This window comes from Choloepus didactylus, chromosome 6 (genome assembly GCF_015220235.1).
Source record: "Choloepus didactylus isolate mChoDid1 chromosome 6, mChoDid1.pri, whole genome shotgun sequence".
NCBI lineage: Eukaryota > Metazoa > Chordata > Mammalia > Pilosa > Megalonychidae > Choloepus > Choloepus didactylus.
Window position 1 is genome coordinate 5,357,053 of NC_051312.1, and position 19,080 is coordinate 5,376,132.

General features: G+C 56.8%; 1 protein-coding gene across 5 annotated transcripts in view; it reads right to left on the minus strand.

Moving 5' to 3' along the window:
• The window catches only part of ANO1 (anoctamin 1), a 174,762-nt gene that overhangs the window by 12,349 nt on the left and 143,333 nt on the right, over positions 1-19,080 (minus strand). For 3 of the 5 annotated variants that reach the window (XM_037840407.1, XM_037840405.1, XM_037840406.1), the window contains 10 exons: positions 18,763-18,774; positions 18,115-18,186; positions 15,921-15,998; positions 14,899-14,973; positions 11,032-11,233; positions 10,429-10,540; positions 9,434-9,491; positions 7,979-8,079; positions 6,610-6,755; positions 1,998-2,150 (listed from right to left, as the gene is read on the minus strand). In XM_037840407.1, the coding sequence (XP_037696335.1) occupies positions 1,998-2,150; positions 6,610-6,755; positions 7,979-8,079; positions 9,434-9,491; positions 10,429-10,540; positions 11,032-11,233; positions 14,899-14,973; positions 15,921-15,998; positions 18,115-18,186; positions 18,763-18,774 (1,009 nt within the window). The remainder of the gene's footprint in view (positions 1-1,997; positions 2,151-6,609; positions 6,756-7,978; positions 8,080-9,433; positions 9,492-10,428; positions 10,541-11,031; positions 11,234-14,898; positions 14,974-15,920; positions 15,999-18,114; positions 18,187-18,762; positions 18,775-19,080) is intronic. The other 2 variants (XM_037840409.1, XM_037840408.1) reach the window with 1 other exon arrangement.

Here is a 19,080-nt window from a genome sequence, read left to right on the forward strand (position 1 = left end):
TTTCCCCGTGGTCGTGAGCTGGGGCATCTGCAAACAAGACCTGTGACCCCAATCTGGCCTGCTGCCTGTGTAAAATTAAAAAAATATATATGAAAGACTATTAGCCTTTCAGTGAGAACTGGTGCTTGAAGAGCTGAGGACATTGCCCCACAACCCCCTAAAATATTTACTATCCGGCCCTTTACAGAAAAGATCTGCTGATCTCGTGCCTCAGCAAAATGCACGACTGGCAGCTGGCTCTGAGTGTCCTGGCCAGTGCCAGCCCGGCAGTCGCCGGCTCTCCTGGGAATTGGGGCCAAAGGGCCCACCCCATGACCAGGGGTGAGGCAGAGTCAGATGCTGGGGGCTAGAAGGGACTCTGGAGGGTCTGGTAGTTCAGGGGCTTTTTCAAACTTTAAAAAATTTGTAAACAAAACCTGATGGGCAGCCTGGTAGGAGGCGTCTGTTCGTCGAGCCTTATTATCTGGGTCCCCAGTTATGAGGCTGCCCAGGGAAGCAAGTGTCCAAACCTGAAGCGCTGGCCTCTTATTGGTGAGACGTCCCTCCCTTGGGACCACCAAGGATCCCCTGGCCCCTCGAAGCCAGCGCCCCGCAGCCTGTCCCTGCGGACAAGGAGCTGCGGCTGAACGGAGGAAACAACTGACGTTTGGCCCTGATTGACCTGTAGGGGTGACAATTCCCATCCGGTTCAACCCCCAAATCAGCAAAGGGCCGTGGAGGCCGACGGGGGGGCGCTGGCCAGTGGGGGACACTGACCAGGACGGATGACCCCACGGTGACTTCCCACAAGGATGACCCACGCGTCAAGGGCTGGAGGAGCCCTTGGAAAGGCTGTTGGCGCCTCTCTGCATTTTTGCAATGTTGTGCTTGGGCTGCTTTAAAAGTCAAACCCAGAGGCGCCCTAGCACGCTGGCACGCCATCTTTATTTTGGTTAAACGACACAGAACATCCTAATGTGTAATTCAATCTTCGTTTATTCTAACAGTTAGTGTGGAGGTGCCATGTTAACTAGAATTGTGTTAAATATGAGATGAATGTATTTTTGCAATTTCCTATCTCATTTCAAGATGAAGTTCCAATAAAAACTATTTTTGCTTCTCGCCCTGAAATTTGGGTGGGTGTTTTGTTTTTTCACTTTAAGGTAAGGGTGAGGAATGACCTGTTTCTTGTCACGAGAGCTGGCTTCGGCCGAGGTGTGTGCAGGGTCTGGAGCCCGGCCTGCTCAGTCTGCCCACATCCCTTCCCACTCCTGGATGAGGTGGTCATCCCTCTCTGCTTAAATGCCTCCAGGGACAGGGAGCTCACTACCATTTTTTGACACTTTTGACTATTAGAAAGTCATTCTTTACACTGACTGGAAATATGTGCCCTCACGCCCCTCCATCAAGTGGAAGAGGCCCGCCTTAGTGATTTGGAGTTTAAAAGCCTGAATTGTGTCTTGGCTTTGACCCTCCTCTGTCCCCCAAAGCAAGTCATGCAGTGACCGAGACTGCTTTTCCTCCATTTGTAAATGGTGGCTGCTTTCTGCCTTTTCTTTTCCTTTTTTTTCTGGCGAACACTAAATGATGAAATGATAAAATATATGGAGGTTAACTGCTAAGAGTTAAAGCAGCTAGCAATATCCGCCACATTAGTCCAGCTCTGTGCTGTGGGGCACACAAATGTTTGGGGTGCTGGGGTGGTTTGAGAACCCCCAGAGAAGCAATGGATCTCTTGGACCTCCGCTGCAGCAGACGGTCAAGACAGTCCGATACCCAGGAGACTGACCCTCTTCTGGAAGTTCTCCAGTGGCGAAGACATCTTAGAGCTTCAGCGGTCAGCTGGGAGTTAGGGGCCTCGAGGTCCTGGACCTGGTCCCCTGGGTCTCCACCCAGGAGAGGACGGGGCTGAGAGGCTGTGGGGGTGTGACCTGTGCCCTGACCCTGTGTGGACTCTGGCTGTAGCTTCTGGAGGGCAGGCACCCGTCCCCAAACCCAGCCCTGCCGGGCTTACTCACCGATGTCCTTAGCTCTGACGGCCACCGGTCTTCTGAGCTCGGTGACAAACTTTTTGGCATCCAGGCGGATCTCAATGATGTTGTTCAGCAGCGCAAACAGTGGGGCCAGGGGGAAGGACGCGACGAACAGGGTGACGAAGCCAAACTGGATGACTGCAGAGAAAGCGAGGGCAGCTGGTGGGCATCTTCCCCAGGAAGGCAGGGCACCCCCTGCCCAGCACGCCATGCACCCCTGAACACGCTGCAAACGCCCTGCCTCAGGTGTGTCTACCTGCCCAGATGCACCTGCAGATGCCCAGAAAGGCACGCGGGGAGGGACCCACTGTGACCCCGTGTGACCTCCAGGCCAGGAGTGGGTGAAAAGAGAATTCTGAATTTGGCCCTACATCTCTATGTTATTTGACTTTTGTATAATGAGAATGTAAGCGGTTTTCAAATGTTGGATTAAAAAATGTGATTCACAATAGGAAGAAAAGGCCTCCATGGGCACGGGGGCCCGGCCTGAGCCTGGGGCGGGGAAGGCACTGGAGTGGGGTGAGTGCTGTGGGCAGTGCTTCCTTGGGGAGCCGGGCAGGTGCCCACTGTCCAGGATGACCCTGTCCCTCAGCCCCTTATCCTGGGGCCAGCACAGGGTCAGGCTCCGAGCAGGGGGACAGGAGAAGGTGGCCGAGAAGAGAAGCTGGTTCAGGAACTGCAGAGCAGGAGCCTGGCCAAAGGAGCTCGACGCCAGGCTGTAAACAAGGGAGCGGGCAGAATGTCACTGCGTGCCCGGTGGGCTGAGTGTGGGCTTTGTGAGTGAGTGGGGTGGGCAGGGCTCCCTGTGAGTCCCGGGCCTGGAAGCTGACGAGCAGGGCATCCTGGGACGCTTCTGGGGGTGCCCCTGAAGGCTCGGGGTCCGGGGCCTGGCAGATGGCTGCAGGCCACTCCTCTGGGCTGGGGGCCGTGGAGGCTCTGAGGCTGCGGGCGCAGTGGCCGGGGTCAGTTTCTTTGCTCCCAGGCACGCTGCCTGCTCTGGACCCACCTAGATGGGTGGTAGAGGTGACCTTGGAGATGCCAGATGGGTTGGGGGCTGGGGACATGCACAGCTGGGTCTTTTCTCCCAATGTTTCCACCTCTGGGTGCCTCTGGGTGCCCGCTCCAAGTTCACCCCCAAGGAGGAGACACAGCTGGGTGCGACCGAGTAAAGTCCTGAGGCACAGAACTGCATACAGGGTGGGGGTGCAGGGTGGGCATGGGGCGGGGCAGGCTTCCTGAGCGCCTCCTCCGGGAATCTCATTCCACTGAAAGGGGGAGCAGGGACGGGACCCTGCTGGCCCCAACCCCTCGACAACCACTCTTGCTGGACTCTTAGGCAGGCGCAAAGCCTTGTGTTTATCCTCCCAAGAGTCTCCCTCGAAGGGCAGGGCCTTGAACCCGCTTGTGCCCGGCTCGGGCAGGGGACGCCCCCGTGCTGTCCCCTCCTTCGTGGCATAGCGGTGGCGTTTCAGCAGCCAGCGGGGCAGCCCGTGGGGCACAAACAGAAACCCGTCAGTGTTCAGCGCAGCCTTTTCTTTTTTCAAAGTCTCAGGAGTCTTTTCCTTCTGAGTCCAGGGCCAGGGAGCTGGGAGCGACTTATTTGGAAGGACTCGGCCCTCGTGAGGGACGGCCCAGCGTGGGGAGTGCTCAGGGGCGGCGGAGCAGACAGGCTCCCAGCACCCAGTGTCACCCTGCTCCTTGCACCCGGCTGGAGGAGGCTGTGGGCCGGGCCGCGCTGGGAGGTCTCGGCTGCGTTCCCTCCGGGCCTGCCAGGCCTGGCTGGGGGTTAGTGAAAATGCAGAGTCTCGGCTCGCACCCCGGGCCCAGGAATGCGCGTGTCAACCCAGCCACCCCCGGTGGCCACGGCCGCTGCTCACGGGAGCCCCCGGTGAGGGTCTTCCTGACCCTTGTGCTCATCCGTTTCCTCAACAAACACATTAGAAGCCCCCTGTATGCCTGGATCTGTTCTAGGCAGCAAAGGGTAGAAAGGAACAAACAGACAACAGCTAAAGAAACAAGGTCCTGCCCGCACAGGGCTCTGATTCCACCTCCGAGGTACAGACAGAAGAGAAGAGGACAGAAGGTGGTGGCCAGTGATCGGGGACACATACTGGGGGAAGGGCCGAGGGTCACAGTGGGTGGGAGAGGGCTGCTCCTCTCAGACCCTGTGCTCTGTGGACAGCACGTTCTGAGCAGGGCCCCTGAGGCAGGGAGAGCGAGTGGTGCAGAGCGGAGCTTTCCAGATGGAGGAGATGCAGGTGCAAGGGCCCTGGGGCAGGTGCGTGCTCCGGGTGCTTGGGGAGCAGCAAGGGGGTCGGTGTGGGTGGAGCGGAGGGAGCAGGAGGCAGGTAGGCAGGTAGGAGAAGGTCACTGTGTGCCCGGCAGGCTGAGCAGGAGGCGCCGGGTGGCTGTGCGGGCTGCACATGGTCTCTTCACACCCTCATCTCGCCCAAGAGTCATGTGCCCCGTCTCCTCCACTCCAGAAACAGGACTGGGGTACAGGCTCCTTCCCTGTCTCTGCTGAGTGCCTCTCTGTGGACCCTAAGTTGGATCCCCGAGGGGCCTGCACGCCTGGGGTTTGGAGGAGGCGCCCGGAGGTGCTGGGGAGCTGGCAGTGTCCTGGGGCCAGGCCTCCGGCTGGCGGGGATAAAACAAGGGAGAAGGAGGAGAGGGAGAAGGAAGGGTTGAAAAGCTGGCACTGCACACACAGGTTGACAGCAGCCTTATTCGCAGCGGCCAAAGCCTGGAAGCAACCAAGATGTCCTTCAACAGGTGAGTGGAGAACAAACCGAGGCCCAGCCACACCATGCAGCATTATTCGGTGATAAAAAATAAACCTGTTCTCAGACCAGGAGCAAACTTGCATGCATATTGCTAAGCAAGAGAAGCCAGTGTAAAGGGGCCTCATAGCATATGATTCCAGCTACGTGACATTCCAGAAAAGGCAAAACTGAAGAGGCAGTGCAAATGTCAGCGGCTGCCACAGGCTCAGGGGAAGGAGCGGGGATGAATGGGGGGAGCCCAGGGCGTTTCTGGGGAGCAGTGACACGATTCTGTAGGCATCTGTAACGTGGGCACATGACCTTCGGTATTTGTCAAAAACCACAGGGCACCCACCTGTAAACTGTGGACTTCAGTTAAAAATAACGTGTCTACGATGGAATACTACGTGGCAGGAAGAAGGAGTGACGTGAAACATATGACAACCTGGATGAACCTTGAAGACATAATGCTGAGCGAAATAAGCCAGGCACAGAACGAGAGATATTGTCTGTTACCACTAATGTGAACACTGTGAAAAATGTAAAATAAAGGGTTTATATTGTAGAATGTAGGGGACCTAGTGATAGACAATAGTGAAGCGGGAACGATAATCTAACAAGAACAGATAAGTTATAGAGGGTAAACTTAATGTTCTGGGAATGCTCAGGAACAATTATGATTTGTCAATTTCTGGGGTGTATGGTAGGAACAAGTTTGCAGAAACGTAGTTATTTTAGGTTATTTGTATTTCTTATTCCTTTGTTGGGTTATAGTCTGTTTATTTTCTTGGGGTAGGGTAGGAACATGTTGGAAGCAATGTAGTTATTTTAGATCATTTGTTTTTTCTTATTCCTTTGTTTTGGTTTTGTTTGAAATGCTGTTTTTTATTGTTTGTTTTTAAAATTTTTGATAAAGTAAAAAAAAACAATGAATGAGTGTAAAAAAATTGAACAATGGGGGGAGGAGGGGAATGGAATGTTTTGGATGTTCTTTTTTATTCTAATTTTTATTTTACTTTTTGGAGTAATGAAAATATTCAAAGATTCATTGTGGTGATCAATGCACAACCATGAACAAACAATTGTACACTTTGAAGGATTGTATGTTATATGAATATATCTCAATAAAGATACATTAAAAAAAAAAGTAAGGTGTCAACATTGGCTCAGCGACTGTCAGGAAGATGCCCTGCCAATGCCAGGTATTAGGGGTGGGAACTCTGAGCTGGGGAAACAAGGGGTGCAGGGGAACCCCCTGCACTTCCAGTGCAATTCTTCTGTAAGCTGAAAACCACACCAAGAATATAGTCGATTCAACAAAAACCACCCGTCATAACATTGGTCGTGCAAATTCGATTACAGCCATGTTTGTTGAAGGCGGATAAAAATCTGCAGCTTTTTTTTTCCTTTCTAATATTCACCTCGAACATATAACCAAGCGACAGTTTAAAAACAGGAGCAGGTGGTGATGAACGCGTAACTATGTTATCATACTGTGGACAGTGGATTGTATACCATGGATGATTGCATGGTGTGTGTATGTATTTCAATAAAACTGAATTTAATTAAAAAAAACAAGCAAAAAAAAAAAAACAGGAGCAGGTGCCACGGCAGGCTGGTCGGCTCCGGGTAAGGCAGGCACGGCCCGCGTCCAGGGGACAGGGCACACAGGGCCTCAGAGTCCAGGGTCCTCTCCCCGCGCCCCCTCTCCATGCGGTGCTTTTGGAGGGTGCCAGGAACTGTGGGGGCTCCCCCTCCCGCCCCTGCAGCCCCCCAGCCCCTGGCTCCTCTCCCGGGGCTGCCCAGCCGCCCCCCGGCCCCGAGGCGTCACTCACTCATTTCCATGTACTCGGGGGTGAGGCCCGCGAAAGGCTCCAGGTTGTGATCCACCTCGTAGCGCTGCTTCCTCTTCACGTGCTCCTCGTGGACCCCGGGGCTCTGCCGCTTCAGCCGCAGGTACCGGATCAGCTTCTTCATTTTCCTGAAAGCAGCGCGACAGCCCCCCAGTTGGGTTTGCAGGGAAACGCGGGTGGGGGTCAGCTCTGGCGTCTCTAAGCTGGGTCTCTAGCTCTCCGAGCCACACTACGCAGAAATCACAGAGAGATCGCGGAGCAACTCGTCTGCGAGTGTTTCTCCGTCGGTCATTTCGCTTGGGTGGGGGTCACTGAAAAGAGTCCAGCATGTCCCAGACCCCCGAGGGCCCTGGAGAGGAGGGGCCAGGACCCGGGTTTCCGAAGGGCGCGAAGTCAGGGAGCAGAGCCTCAGATTCTCCCTCGGACTACAGGAGGGCTGCCAGCCTGGGGAACGTGGCGTGTGGGTTTGGGGGCGCCTGTCGGCACCCCCCCACACACACTCGGCCAGTGGGGGGAGCGGGGAGGCATCCCAGCCCAGAGTCTCCCTCATCCACTGTGCTGGTCTGAATGTATTATGTCCCCCAAACGCCCTTATCTTTGATGCAATCTTGTGCGGGCGGACGTATCATTGTTGATTAGATTGTAATTCTTTGAGTGTTTCCGTGGAGATATGCCCCACCCAGCTGTGGGTGATGACTCTGATTGGATAATTTCCACGGAGGTGTTATCCCACCCATTCAGGGTGAGTCTAAATTAAATCACTGGAGCCATATAAATGAGCTGACAAACAGAAGGAACTCAGTGCAGCTGTGAGTGACATTTTGAAGAGGAGCTACAGCTTTGAAGAATTCACAGAAGCTGAGAGAGTAGCTGCAGATGAGAGACAGTTTGAAGATGGCCATTGAAGGCAGACTCTTGCTCCGGAGAAGCTAAGAGAGGACAAACACCCCAAGAGCAACTAAGAGTGACAGTTTTGAGGAACTGCAGCCTAGAGAGGAACGTCCTGGGAGAAAGCCATTTTGAAACCAGAACTCTGGAGCAGACACCAGCAATGTGCCTTCCCAGCTAACAGAGGTTTTCCGGACGCCATTGGCCATCCTCCAGTGAAGATGCCCAATTGTTGACAACTTACCTTGGATACTTTATGGCCTTAAGATTGTAACTTTGTAACCAAATAAACCTCCTTTAAAAAAGCTGATCCATTTCTGGTGCTTTGCATTCTGGCAGCATTAGCAGACTGGAACATCCACCCTGGGGTGACTTTTGCCCTGCCTCCCGCTGCTGTCCTGGCTACCTCGGCCCCCACCTCCCCGCCCAGCCCCCTGCGCCCTGACCTGGCCCCGGTACTCACGGGATGCCGATCTCAAACAGGTTGTTCTGGATCAGCTGCTTGCCCAGCATGATGATGCTGAGCTGGATGCAGAGCTCCATCAGGCAGCCCCCGGGCGCGCACTGCAGGGGACAGCGGCGGTCAGCGGGCGCTGGGAGGGACGACGCGCCCTGTGGGAGCCAGGCTCAGCCCCCGCCTCCCTAGGCTGCAGGGGCCCTCGGTCGGGCTCTCAGAGAGGGGAGCCCAGGTCCGGGAGCCTGGAACTTGGGGCTCCTCCTCCTCCATGACCACTGCCCCCTCCGAGGCTACATTGGCTTGTGCCCCCAAAGGCTGGAGCCAGGCGGGCATGTGATGGCTGCAGCCCTTCGCGGGCAAGAAGCTGATCTTGTCCGAATGAAGGGAGTCCAAGGGATGGGAGTGGAGGGTGGGGGTGACCCCTGGGCACAGCTGACCCAATATCCAGATCCCGAGCAAAATCTTTTATAAAGTACCAAGAAAATTAGTCTTGGAGAGCTGCCATTTCATACAAAGTAATGATGTCCTTTGCTTTATTCTGTTTTACAAAGGTCTTTCCTCAGCGTCTCTAACCACACAAGAGGCTAGCAGGGCATTGCCTCCCACGAAGGCCCACGCCAGTTACTGAAAGAGCACTCCGTGGGCCTCTGGCAAACGCCTCTTAGTACGGAGGAGGCTCCTGTCTTGCGATGTTCAGGGGCCTGCACTCAGGTGGCTGAATGTCTTAGGCTGTGCCCTAGACAGCCAGATCGCGCCATACCTGAAGCCGCCCCAACCCTCTAACCCTGTTCCCCAAGGTCTCTTTCAGGAAGGCTCATCCCCTCCTGTTCTGATCAGCTGAACTGTTCTGTGCATCGGAAACCCTGAGCCCTGAGCCACTGATGGGCCCTGAAGCACCAGGAAATGCCCGCTTTGGTCTGGTGGAGCTGGCAGTCGGGGGCTGAGCAAGTCCGTGTGCCATGACTCAGCGGCAGAGGCCGGCAGGCTCACTAACGAAGCCCCCTGTGGCTGGAATCACTGAGCTGGAGCCAAACATCCCTTCTAGTCTTGGAAACCAAACACAGGGTTGTCGTGCTTGATGGTAGGGAGGCAGGCATTTCCAATATTCAATTAAAAAAAAATGGAGCCAAGTTCTGTTTTTATCTCCATTCATTCATCTCACCCAATCAGAAAAATATTCGAGGTCTTGTAGAAAACAAAAACAAAATAAAACTGGGCATAACTTTTTTCTTTGGTTAACTCTGAAGAGACTTTACTCATTTAGGGTGATCCTATATGGAGATGACAAAGGATGGCAAAGGCCCACCAGGCCAGCAGGACAGAACAGATTCCAAGAGGGAAAGAAGCTGTCGCAACTCATTTAACGATGGGCATCGTTTGCCTCCCATGAATTCACCGCGCAGACAGAATAGGGAAGGCAAAACGGAAGGGGCTGCTCGAAACGGATGGGATCACAGTTACCTCTTCCATCCGGAAAGAACGAAAAATGTACACGTAGTCACCCGGGCGTCCGACGAACCTAAAAAGATGGGGGTTGGGGGCAGGAGTTAGGGAGGCCCAGCCCCGACCCCACTGGTTCTCAGCTCTGACCCCGAGTCTGCGTTTGGAGGGCAGAGTGTGGGCTCATGGGTTTTTCTCACCGTCTGATTTTAATCTGCTAAATGACAACCACAGGGTTTTTCTGATGGTCAAAGGTCCACTTGATTTCCCAACCCAGAGGAAATTTAACTTCAACTGGAAACAAGACTCAAAGGCAGACAGAGGAGGGATCTGGGAGGGGATTAAGCAGGAGTTTTGTTATCCAGCCCTGAACCCCATCCTCGAGCTCCAGAATGTAGGATGAGCGCACCTTCTGCTCCCCAATGACAGCAAGCACAGAGCCAAACTGGGGACCTCGGAGCAGGGTGGGGGGCACAAAAGTCGTGCCCACGCTGGGTGATGGGGGTGGCCCGGGGGGCCACAGGCAGGCAGCCTCTCAGCTCCCTATGGGGTGAGTGGGGTGGGGTGGGGTGGGGGCTCGGTGAGAGCCTGCTCCATTGGGGACACTCTCAGCATGGACGGGACCCCCTTGGTGGGCCCCGAGACCCTGGGCAGTGGGGGGGTGGCATGCACTTGCAGATTGCCGATGCTGAGAAAGGAGACTTTGGAAGAGGTTTGAGATCAGACCTGCCAGCTTCAGCAGGAGGGGTGGTGGGGGTGGGACATGTTGGTGGCTGGACCCAGGCCCCTCCACACTGCCGGGGCTACACTGGGGGGTACAGGCGCATGGCTGCCTGGGGACCCTGCAGCTCGGGCACTCCAGCGGGGGCCAGGCCTTTCTCGGGACCTCCCGGTGATTCTGACTGCTTTGCCCTGGGCCTCGGGACTGCTCATCCCACAGAGACAAGGCAGGGAGGTCCTTGGACTGGCCCCAGGGGGAGCAAGCTGGGGAGAGGCCGAACGGAAGCAGAGCCTACCGGCCTTTGAAGAAAGCCACGTAGAAGATGGGGGTGTAGGAATTCACAAACTTCAGCAGGAAAGCCTTGAAGATGAGCCTCTCCTCGAAGCTCTTCTCGGTCTTTGGGACTTCTAGAAGGAATAAGACGAAGGGCGCTGCAGATGCTGAAGTGGTAATGCCACTGCGGGGGTGGCCCGGGCCCAGCCGGGTGCTGGCTAATGACTGTGGGAGCGTGGCCTCGTGGACTCGCCCAGGCTGCGGGAGCTGGCGCTCACACACGTCATCCACAGACCTGGAGCTCGGGGCACAGAGAAGTCAAGTGACAGGCCCAAGGTCACCCAGCAGGAGGGATGTGGCTGTGGGGCCGCCTCATTCTAAAGCTTGGTCTTGGATTTCCCAAAATGAACTCCCGGGGAACACAGCCCCCTGGGAATCACCCTCCCCAGGGACCGCTGCCCCTTGGGACCACTGCCCTCCCCCACGGAACCAAAATCCCCTGGACCCCCATCGACCCCAGAATCACTTTTCTTGGGGACCATTGCCCCCTGGGACCCCTCCCTGCCAGGACGCCCACCCCCCCCCGGGAACCCCCCGGGACCCCCGCCCAGGCCGCGGCACCCACCGATCTGGGTGAGCCACCGCGCTATGCAGCCATACACCTCGTCCAGCAGGATGATGACCACCAGGTTGATGATGACTGCGGTGGCCGTGACAGTGACCCGGATGTTGGACCTCACGGACGGGTTGGAGTTCATGGCTAGGGCGGCGGCCGTGGAGATCCTGTAGATGATGACGCCCAGGACGATGGCGAAGGTCACCGCGACCTGCGGGGGTGGGAGGGACGGCATCCTGGACCCCCAGGGCCTCGTCAAGACCAGACCTCCCCGTCTGTGGCCTCGACGCAGCGCTCCCCAGGGCAGAATTCCTCAAGGCCCAGAAGCTACCTTCTCTAGGGCTTGGGGACCGCTGTTTCCGGAGCACCCACAAATGCTGGTGCTTTACACACGCCAACTCACAGTGAGCAGACGGATAGAGGCAAGTGTCTCTTTTACAGAAGAGGAAACTGAGGGTCAGAGAGGTTAGGTAACTGGACCTCGGTCACCCAGCTGATGGGCTGGATTTGCAGGATGGGCCCCCAAAGTTCCTGGGCCCTTCCTGAGGCTGCCCGCTGCGGCCCAAGCCTGTGCCCCCTCTGCCTGCCCACTGTGTGCCCCTGCAGAGCGCAGGGCGGGGGGAGCTGCTCAGCCCAGTGGCTCTCCTGGCTTGTCCCAGGGTAGGCCAGCCTCCAGGCATGGGCTTCTCGCTCCGACTTCGGGTGACCCTGGGTGGAAGCAACCCCCAGATGGAAAGCGAGCCACCTCCCCAGGATGGCTCCCTCAGGGTGGGGCAGGGGGTGACCTGACCCCGGGGTGGGCAGGGCTGCCGTCCGGCTGGGACACACGGGCTGGGTCCCTTCTCCCTACTGCCCCGGAGTCACCGCCTCAGGGGCTGGCTCGTCCCTGGGGTGAGCCTCCCATGCCACCCATCCCATCGTGGACTGGAACATTCCATCAAACTCGGGCTGGTGGTTCCCTGGGAGACCGGGGTGGGGTGCAGGCCGCAATGACAAGTCTGTTCCAGATGGAACTGTCTGGCCGTCTGTCAGTCTGGCTCCCTCTTCCTCAAAGGCGTGAAAGTGGGGAAGTCCAGCCACACCCTGCCCTGCCCTGCTCCAGGGCTGCCAAATGCCCGTCAACCCTCCATCCTGGGAACTCACCGGGGACGGAGGGAGGTGGTGAGGTGGGAGCACGTGGTAGAGCCGGGGTTGTCACCCACACCCAGGCCCCCCCTGCCAGGTGCAGGCTCCGCGGTCTCCAGGAGCCCCCCCTTGGCTGGGACACCACGTGTGTGTGCCCATGTAGGGGAGCGGAGGGTGGGCTCTGTCCCTGCAGAATCACCCCGTGGGGCTCCCAGGATGGTCCCGGAGGGGGACAGGCAGTGACAAGTGTCCCCTGGGTTACTGCTCGGAGAGGGGCTGGCTCGTTTGCTCCAGAAGGAGGCTGCAGCCCTCTTGGAAACCTCCTAGGAAAACTTTATTTTAAACGTGGGGCCATGAGTCCCAGGAGCCTGACCCGCAGGGAGGACACGGTGGCCCGGGCCGCACCCCAGTGAAGGGCGTGGGGTGCCCCTGCCAGGCTGGGCGGGCACTCCGGGAACAAGGGCTTCCCTCGGAAAAACCCCCACTGCTGCCAAGGGGCCTCCCTCCCTGGGGCAGCCCCGCCCGGGCCTTGGTGCGAGCCTGCAGCGGTGTGGCCAGTGGCAGCGACGCAGGAGGGGGACTCAGCGAGGGGGACCCCATGCCCAGCCCCGGGCCCCTGCAGACGGCTGGCTGCTCCACACCAGGGATCCCCACGTGGCCTCCCTCCCCGGGCACCATCGGCCCTCCGGAACGTCCTTGCCACGATGGCCAGGACTTGGTTGGCGTGTTCACACCAGAAGTGTGGTGGGCACATGGCCGGCCCACGTCGGCACCTGTTCAGCAAATGAACCTCCCCAGTGGGGGGGACAGCCCTGTCTTTGCAGATCATCAACCCCACGAGCGTGATTTATTTGTGGCAGGAGTTTCCAGAACGTGGAGGGCAGGGAAATGAGGGCCAGCCCGAGGTGCCGAGGCCTGCTGGTTCCCTGCCCAGTATCCCCCCGTCCTTGCTCCCAGGTTCCCACCTTTGCTGGGGGGGGGCAATGTGCCCATTTCCCAACCTCCCTGCAGGGAGTGGTGGCCGTATGATACGAGAGTCGCATGGGATAGCTCCTTCAAGGAGACTCTAGCTGCAGCCTTCTACCTCTCTTGGCCCTTCTTCCCCTTTCTCATGCCTGGAAAGCTGAGGTGATGTTGGAGACGCAGCAACCACGCTGTGATCAAGAGGTGATGGCACCCAACTCCTTCCCCTTGGCCCGTCTCCTTCCTCTTGCCAGGAAAGCTGATGCAATGTTGGAGGTGCAGCAGCCATGTTGTGACCAAGAGGAGGCCCATGCACAGGGCTCGGAAGGAGCCAGTGTCTCTGACAGCATCATGGAGTCACGGACCAGCCCCAGCCTGCTCATTACAGGAGAAACATCAAACTCCCCAGGAAGACCATTTGAGCAATGTGTAGCTGGAGACCTTGTGACTAAACTCCTTGCCGCGGCACTTTAGGAGAGCCCAGCTGACCTCCCCACCCTGCACTGGTCCTTCTGCTGATGACACTGCTCCTCCTTCCCTGCTCCCCCAAAGGTGTGCCTCGAGTCCCCGGTTCCCGGCACTGTCCCTGCTGGCCAAGCCTGGGGAGGCTCAGAGGGCAGATCTGCCTCCTGCTCGGGGTACCCCCCGCTCCGAGCTGGTGCCTGCCCAGAGAGGACAAGTTACTCTCATGCACTGGGGAGATCAGGGTCCTCAAAACGAGGCTGAACCCACATCCATGCCGACCTGCTGGGGCACCGCAGCAGCCCGCCTAGCCTGTGCTGAGGGCCCCGCTTCCCCAGGGCCCAGGGGATGGTCTTGGGGGGCCCCACCATGGAGACCGCCCTGCTCTGGGCTTCTCTGCATTAGCCAGGGTCCTGCCTACTGGACGTGAGTAGGACCCCCTCCCATGCCACTTTCAACAACGTAGCTTCCTGCCCAGCCAAGAAACCTCGACAACTCCCAGCCTCCATCACCCCATGCTGCGAACGCAGGCTCTGCGGGCAGAAGGCCCGACCAGCATCCCAGTTCCACCACCTCCGGCTGGAGCCTCAGTTTCCCAGCAGCGGGAGGGGCTGGATGAGTCGCCCCCACGAGGCTCCCGGCCCGGCTCGGCCCTCCCTGAGCCCATGTGGCTGGGGCGCTGCCTGGCTGGGTGAGGGGCACTCGCCTCCAAGGGGACTGCAGGGGTCCGACCCCCAGAGGGCTGGTAAAGGCAGAGCTGGTGCAGGGCTGGGGCTGCCGGGGAGGAGCCGGCTCCGTTTGGGATCAGAACCCCTAAGAAAGCCACAAGAAAGGCTTTGGCCGGTTGATCCAAGCCTTTAGCATCGACGAGCCCGAGTGACAGACCCTCCAAGCCCCAAGGAGCAGCGTCGGGATTTTCATCGTGTCTGCGTATGACTTATTAACAGTGTTCTTTAACACTCCTGAGCTGGGTCTTAAATAAAAACATCTGTGAAGTCCCGGGTCTGCTGATGTCTCTTGAACACCTGTGCACGTAAATGCCCAACTCCCAAGGCGTGTGCTTGGGGCACTAGAATCATCTCAGGTCCCCACAGGGTGTGTGGAGCTCCTTTGGGGGGTCACTGTGGAACCCTGGGGAATCTCAGATGTGGGGGGAATCTCCTCCATTCTCCCTGTCTCCATCGCCCACGGTGACAAAGCCACCACACCTGGGAGTGGGGGGAGTGGACCCCCTCTTCGCGGCTGGCCCCGGGGCTGGGTGAGCCCTGCAGACGTCCCGGGGGTCTCACCGGGCCCCTCCCACCTGCCTTCTTCCCGGGGCCTTACCATGAAGATGATGGAGACCAGGTTGGTGAAGTAGGCCGGGAACCGGTCTCTCCAGGTGAGTTTCACCTTATCCGTCTGCAACACGAAACAACAGCCAGTCACTCACTGGGACCATCACAGAGGAGAGGTCTGTGTGTGTGACTGTGTGTATGCATGTGTGTGCAAACACTGCGGACAACAGAAATGGTCAGGAAAACTTTATGAAAGTGTCTGCAGGTGATGAGGGAATGCACAATTCTAGCATTCAAAGAAGCACCAGGGGCCTTTTCTATGTGATAACAGAAATGACAATTGCTTAAAAATGTGACACCCCATTGCAGGGGCAAATAGCATTAAACACTTTCCTAAAGATGATCAGATCCTGCATTTGGAGATTCTCTATTTGGAATTCATTACACTGGCAGTCTCACTCCAAAGGTTGGAAGATTAGAAATGTTTTGCCACTCGCCACCCAGACCATAGTAGTAATTTTTCCTTTCCGGAGCAAGTTGAGATAAGCAACTTGCAACCCAAGTTAAGATGCTGTTTGCCGCATAGCAATGGTGGACGAGGGCTGCACGCGAGCCTGAGAGCTTGAGGCCCGCTCGTTCTGGAGAAATCTCAGGGAGAAGCTCACCGCTAACCTGGGCTGTTTCAAGAATGGGGTGGATTTTTAAGTAGAAAAATGTGTGTTTTAGGTCACAGAACACTGATAATGACATCAACCAGAGGCCACGTGCTCCAGGGGCCGCTCACATGCCTGTTAATGAAAATACAAACTACTTCTCGCGGGTGTCGGTGCAGGCGTGTTTCGCAAGCTCCACGGAAAGCCAGAGCTGCCCGCCCCCGGCCCTGCCACAGCCATGCAGTGGGGCACAAACACGCGATTCGGGTGTGAAAGAAAGGCAGAGAAACGGCTGTGAGTGTTACGGAACAAAACAAAAACAAACGACGACAGTTGGAGTTTGTAGAGGAAAAACACAGTCGACTTTGGTTATCTGCAAACAGTCAAGACTCGAGTTGCCCCCAAAAAGGAAATGTACCAATTTCACCCCCGCCATGGCCGTCTTAACCCTCTGCTTCCACTTGTTTGTGGGTTCCTCCGGAATGTGCCGGCGCTTCTGGGGCGAGCAGAGGGAACAAGAGAGGACCGTGCGATGAGGCCCGGCCAGGCGCCGGCAGACCGCGGACCCCTTGGCACCGAGCCCGCCGAGGGGCTGGGCCCGCCGCCAAGGGTGATTCAGGCTCTGGGCATTTTAAGCAAACAAGGGATGGCAGAGGTCCAGATGCCAACAGAAAAGCCGCCAGGAAGGTAACGGAGACGGAAGATTGGGGTTTTCGAGACTCGAGCCCAAAGGCCGTAAGTGTTCGCTGTCGCTTTAATGAGCATTTTATGGCAACAACGAGGGAGATACCCCCAGAGGCATAAGCTGACCTGCCAATTAAGTGGAGAATCTTTTTTCTGATAGACTAATTTAGTGATAGAGCTGGGGACGAAATTAAAACCCCGAAACAGCCTCGAGGAGCCTACTGAAATGGAGGAAAAAATTGCAGGGTGCGGCCGTCAGAATCCGACAGGGCCTGGGGTCACCATCACAGCCCTGCAGATCTCGGACCCTAAAACCCCTTGCTGCCCACACATGACCAAAGAGCTTGGGTCAGACGAGGCGGCAGGCCTGAGAGCCGCCTCTGCCGGGAACTGCCCGGGGACTGTCGTAGGCTTGGTGGGGACCCTTGTCTTCACGGGATGTGAGGTTTGCCTCAAAGCCCTCTTTTCCCAGGAAGGATGGAAATGGCCTGGCTTGCTTTGAGGGGCAGCCACACGGCAATGGGGCGGACCTGCTTGGATGCTGGATGTTGATCGCTGGGACATCTCGACAGAGGCTCGGGGCCGCGGGGGCTCCCTGGAAAGGGGTCTCGGAGACGGCAGCGCCCGAGCCTCTAGCTTTCCCAGGAGGAAACAGGTACGGGCTGGGTCAAGGTCACACGGCGACTGCACAGAAGGCAGTGAGCACGCAGCCGTGCACACGTTCTGACCGGTTAAATGAAAAGGACGCTCTTTATTTTAGGGGGACGGCTTGTGCTTGTGCGGCTCCTTTCTTCTCACCCTTGACCCCTGCTCAGTCCTAACAGGGAACTCAGGAAGGTGCACCCACTTCCCGGCTGCAGGGCGATTGAGCCAGACCCTGGCTTTTCACCGCGTCACCCTTGTTTTGGGAGCTGGGGCCTGAGCGGGTGTTTCCGGGATTTTGGCAATCGCGACCCCTGGCATCTTCGAACGGGTCAACTCTGGCTGTGTGACACGATGACAAGGAAAGGCCAAAGCCAGGGCTGGCCCTGCTCAGCACCAGAGCTGAGCTGCAAAGTTGGTGGCGGAAACCAGCAGCATGAACGGCACGCTTCGACTACTCCGAATCCCAGCGAGGGCCAAGCGGATGGCCTTGGCCTCTGGAAGAGGCTGACAAGGACGTGCTGGTGGCTTCGGGCTCGTCTCAGCTCACGTCAGAAACCACCATTTGTAAAACAGCCAAAACTGAAACTATGGAATTGTAACCTACAATACTCTTTGACATTTGCTAACTACTTGTTAAATTGCACTTGGAAAGTTAGCACTTTTATGTATATATGTTATATTCTACAATAAAAAATATGATTAAACAAAACAAAACAAAACAGCCAAGCACCTCTAGGGGTTTGTGGAAATTCAGGCCAGGAACATGGTAAGACTGCTGATTCGAACGAGAGGTGTCGGGAAGAGGAAGAAATTTGTTATAAAATGACAGTGGCCTTGAGGATAGCACAGAAATAGCATGTCTCGTTCTCATTCTCGTCATCTCAGGAGTGAATAAGGGTCACCTGGCCATTGGCTCAGGGGTGGACACGATGGACATCAAGTGCACTGAGGAAAAGCTCCAGGCTACACAGTTCTTGCTGTGGAAATGTTTGCTGAAGTCAGAGACCACTCTCAGATACATCAAGAAGATAAATCTATAGCAGCGCTCCCCAAACAGCCCACGGGTGGAATCAGGGTGCACCAGCACACGGCCTCACCCACGCGTGAGGGTATCGTCTGTGTGTGCTCTCCTGACAGCAGCAGAGCCGAGTAGCTGCGACGGTGACCCTCAAAGCCTGAAATATGTGCTTTCTGGTCCCTTGGGGAAAGGCCCGCCACTCCCAGGGCTAGGCTGCTGGGGGACATCCCAGGCTTATTGCTAGGAGAGCAAAGTGGCCACGTACCTCTTTGTTCTTTGATTCTTTCCGAAGAGACTTCTCCAAAACTCTGGCTTCATATTCAGCTCTGGGATGATCCTGTGAAAGAGACTGAGTCAGAACGGAGGCCTTGCTGGTGTGGGTTTCCGATCCTCAAATCAGGCCAGCCCTCTGCCCCGCGTGCCCCGTGGGTGCTGGGAAGCCGGGGCCCCTTCGTAGCTGGCTGCTCACGATGTTTGCAGTTTGGGACTCCCGTGTTCGGTTTGGGAGTCTCCCTTCCTGGGGAGCCCAGCCCGTCACCAAGGACACAGAAGCTGGGCTCTGTGCATAGAAGCACCCCACCCCCCACAGCCCCCTGCTGCAGCCCTCTTCCTTCTTGTGAACACCCAGCCACGAACTGGCCCCAGGAACATTCCGCCGAGGGGCCGTGGGGTTGGAAGAGACGGCAGTAAGTGTCAGCAAGTGCGGGCAGCCCGGAGGCGCCAGGCCTCGGGGGAGCCCGGAGCGGGTCAGCGGAGGGCACTGGAACGGAAGATCGGGGGTTAAAGAGAGGCCGGAGGTGGGGGAGAAAGCAGAGATCCCCGCAGTGGAAAGAGACAGATTAGTGCCAGCGGAGGTCCCTCTCCCAGGGAGACGGGCTTCGGAGAGACAGAAGAGTTATAAAAAATTCCAAACCTTCACAGCCTCCTTCAGCAACCAACGGGTGAAAACAAAAACAAAAAGGTTTCATTACTTACATTGCTCTTTAAGAAACAGGCCATGCCTCTAAAGATACTTTTCTTACAGACCAGGGTGATGATAAAAGTGGGATGTGGGAAACCCGGGAACATAATTCCTAAGAGGCCGTTGTTTCTTCACAGCTGGGCTTTGCTTCTGCAGCTCTTGTTTTTGGGAACTCCCAGGGGTGTGGGATGGAAACTGCTCAGACTCAGCTAAGGAGCAGGCCCGGGGCCCAAAGCTTCCTTCTGCTTCGGTTCACAGGTGTTTTGAGCA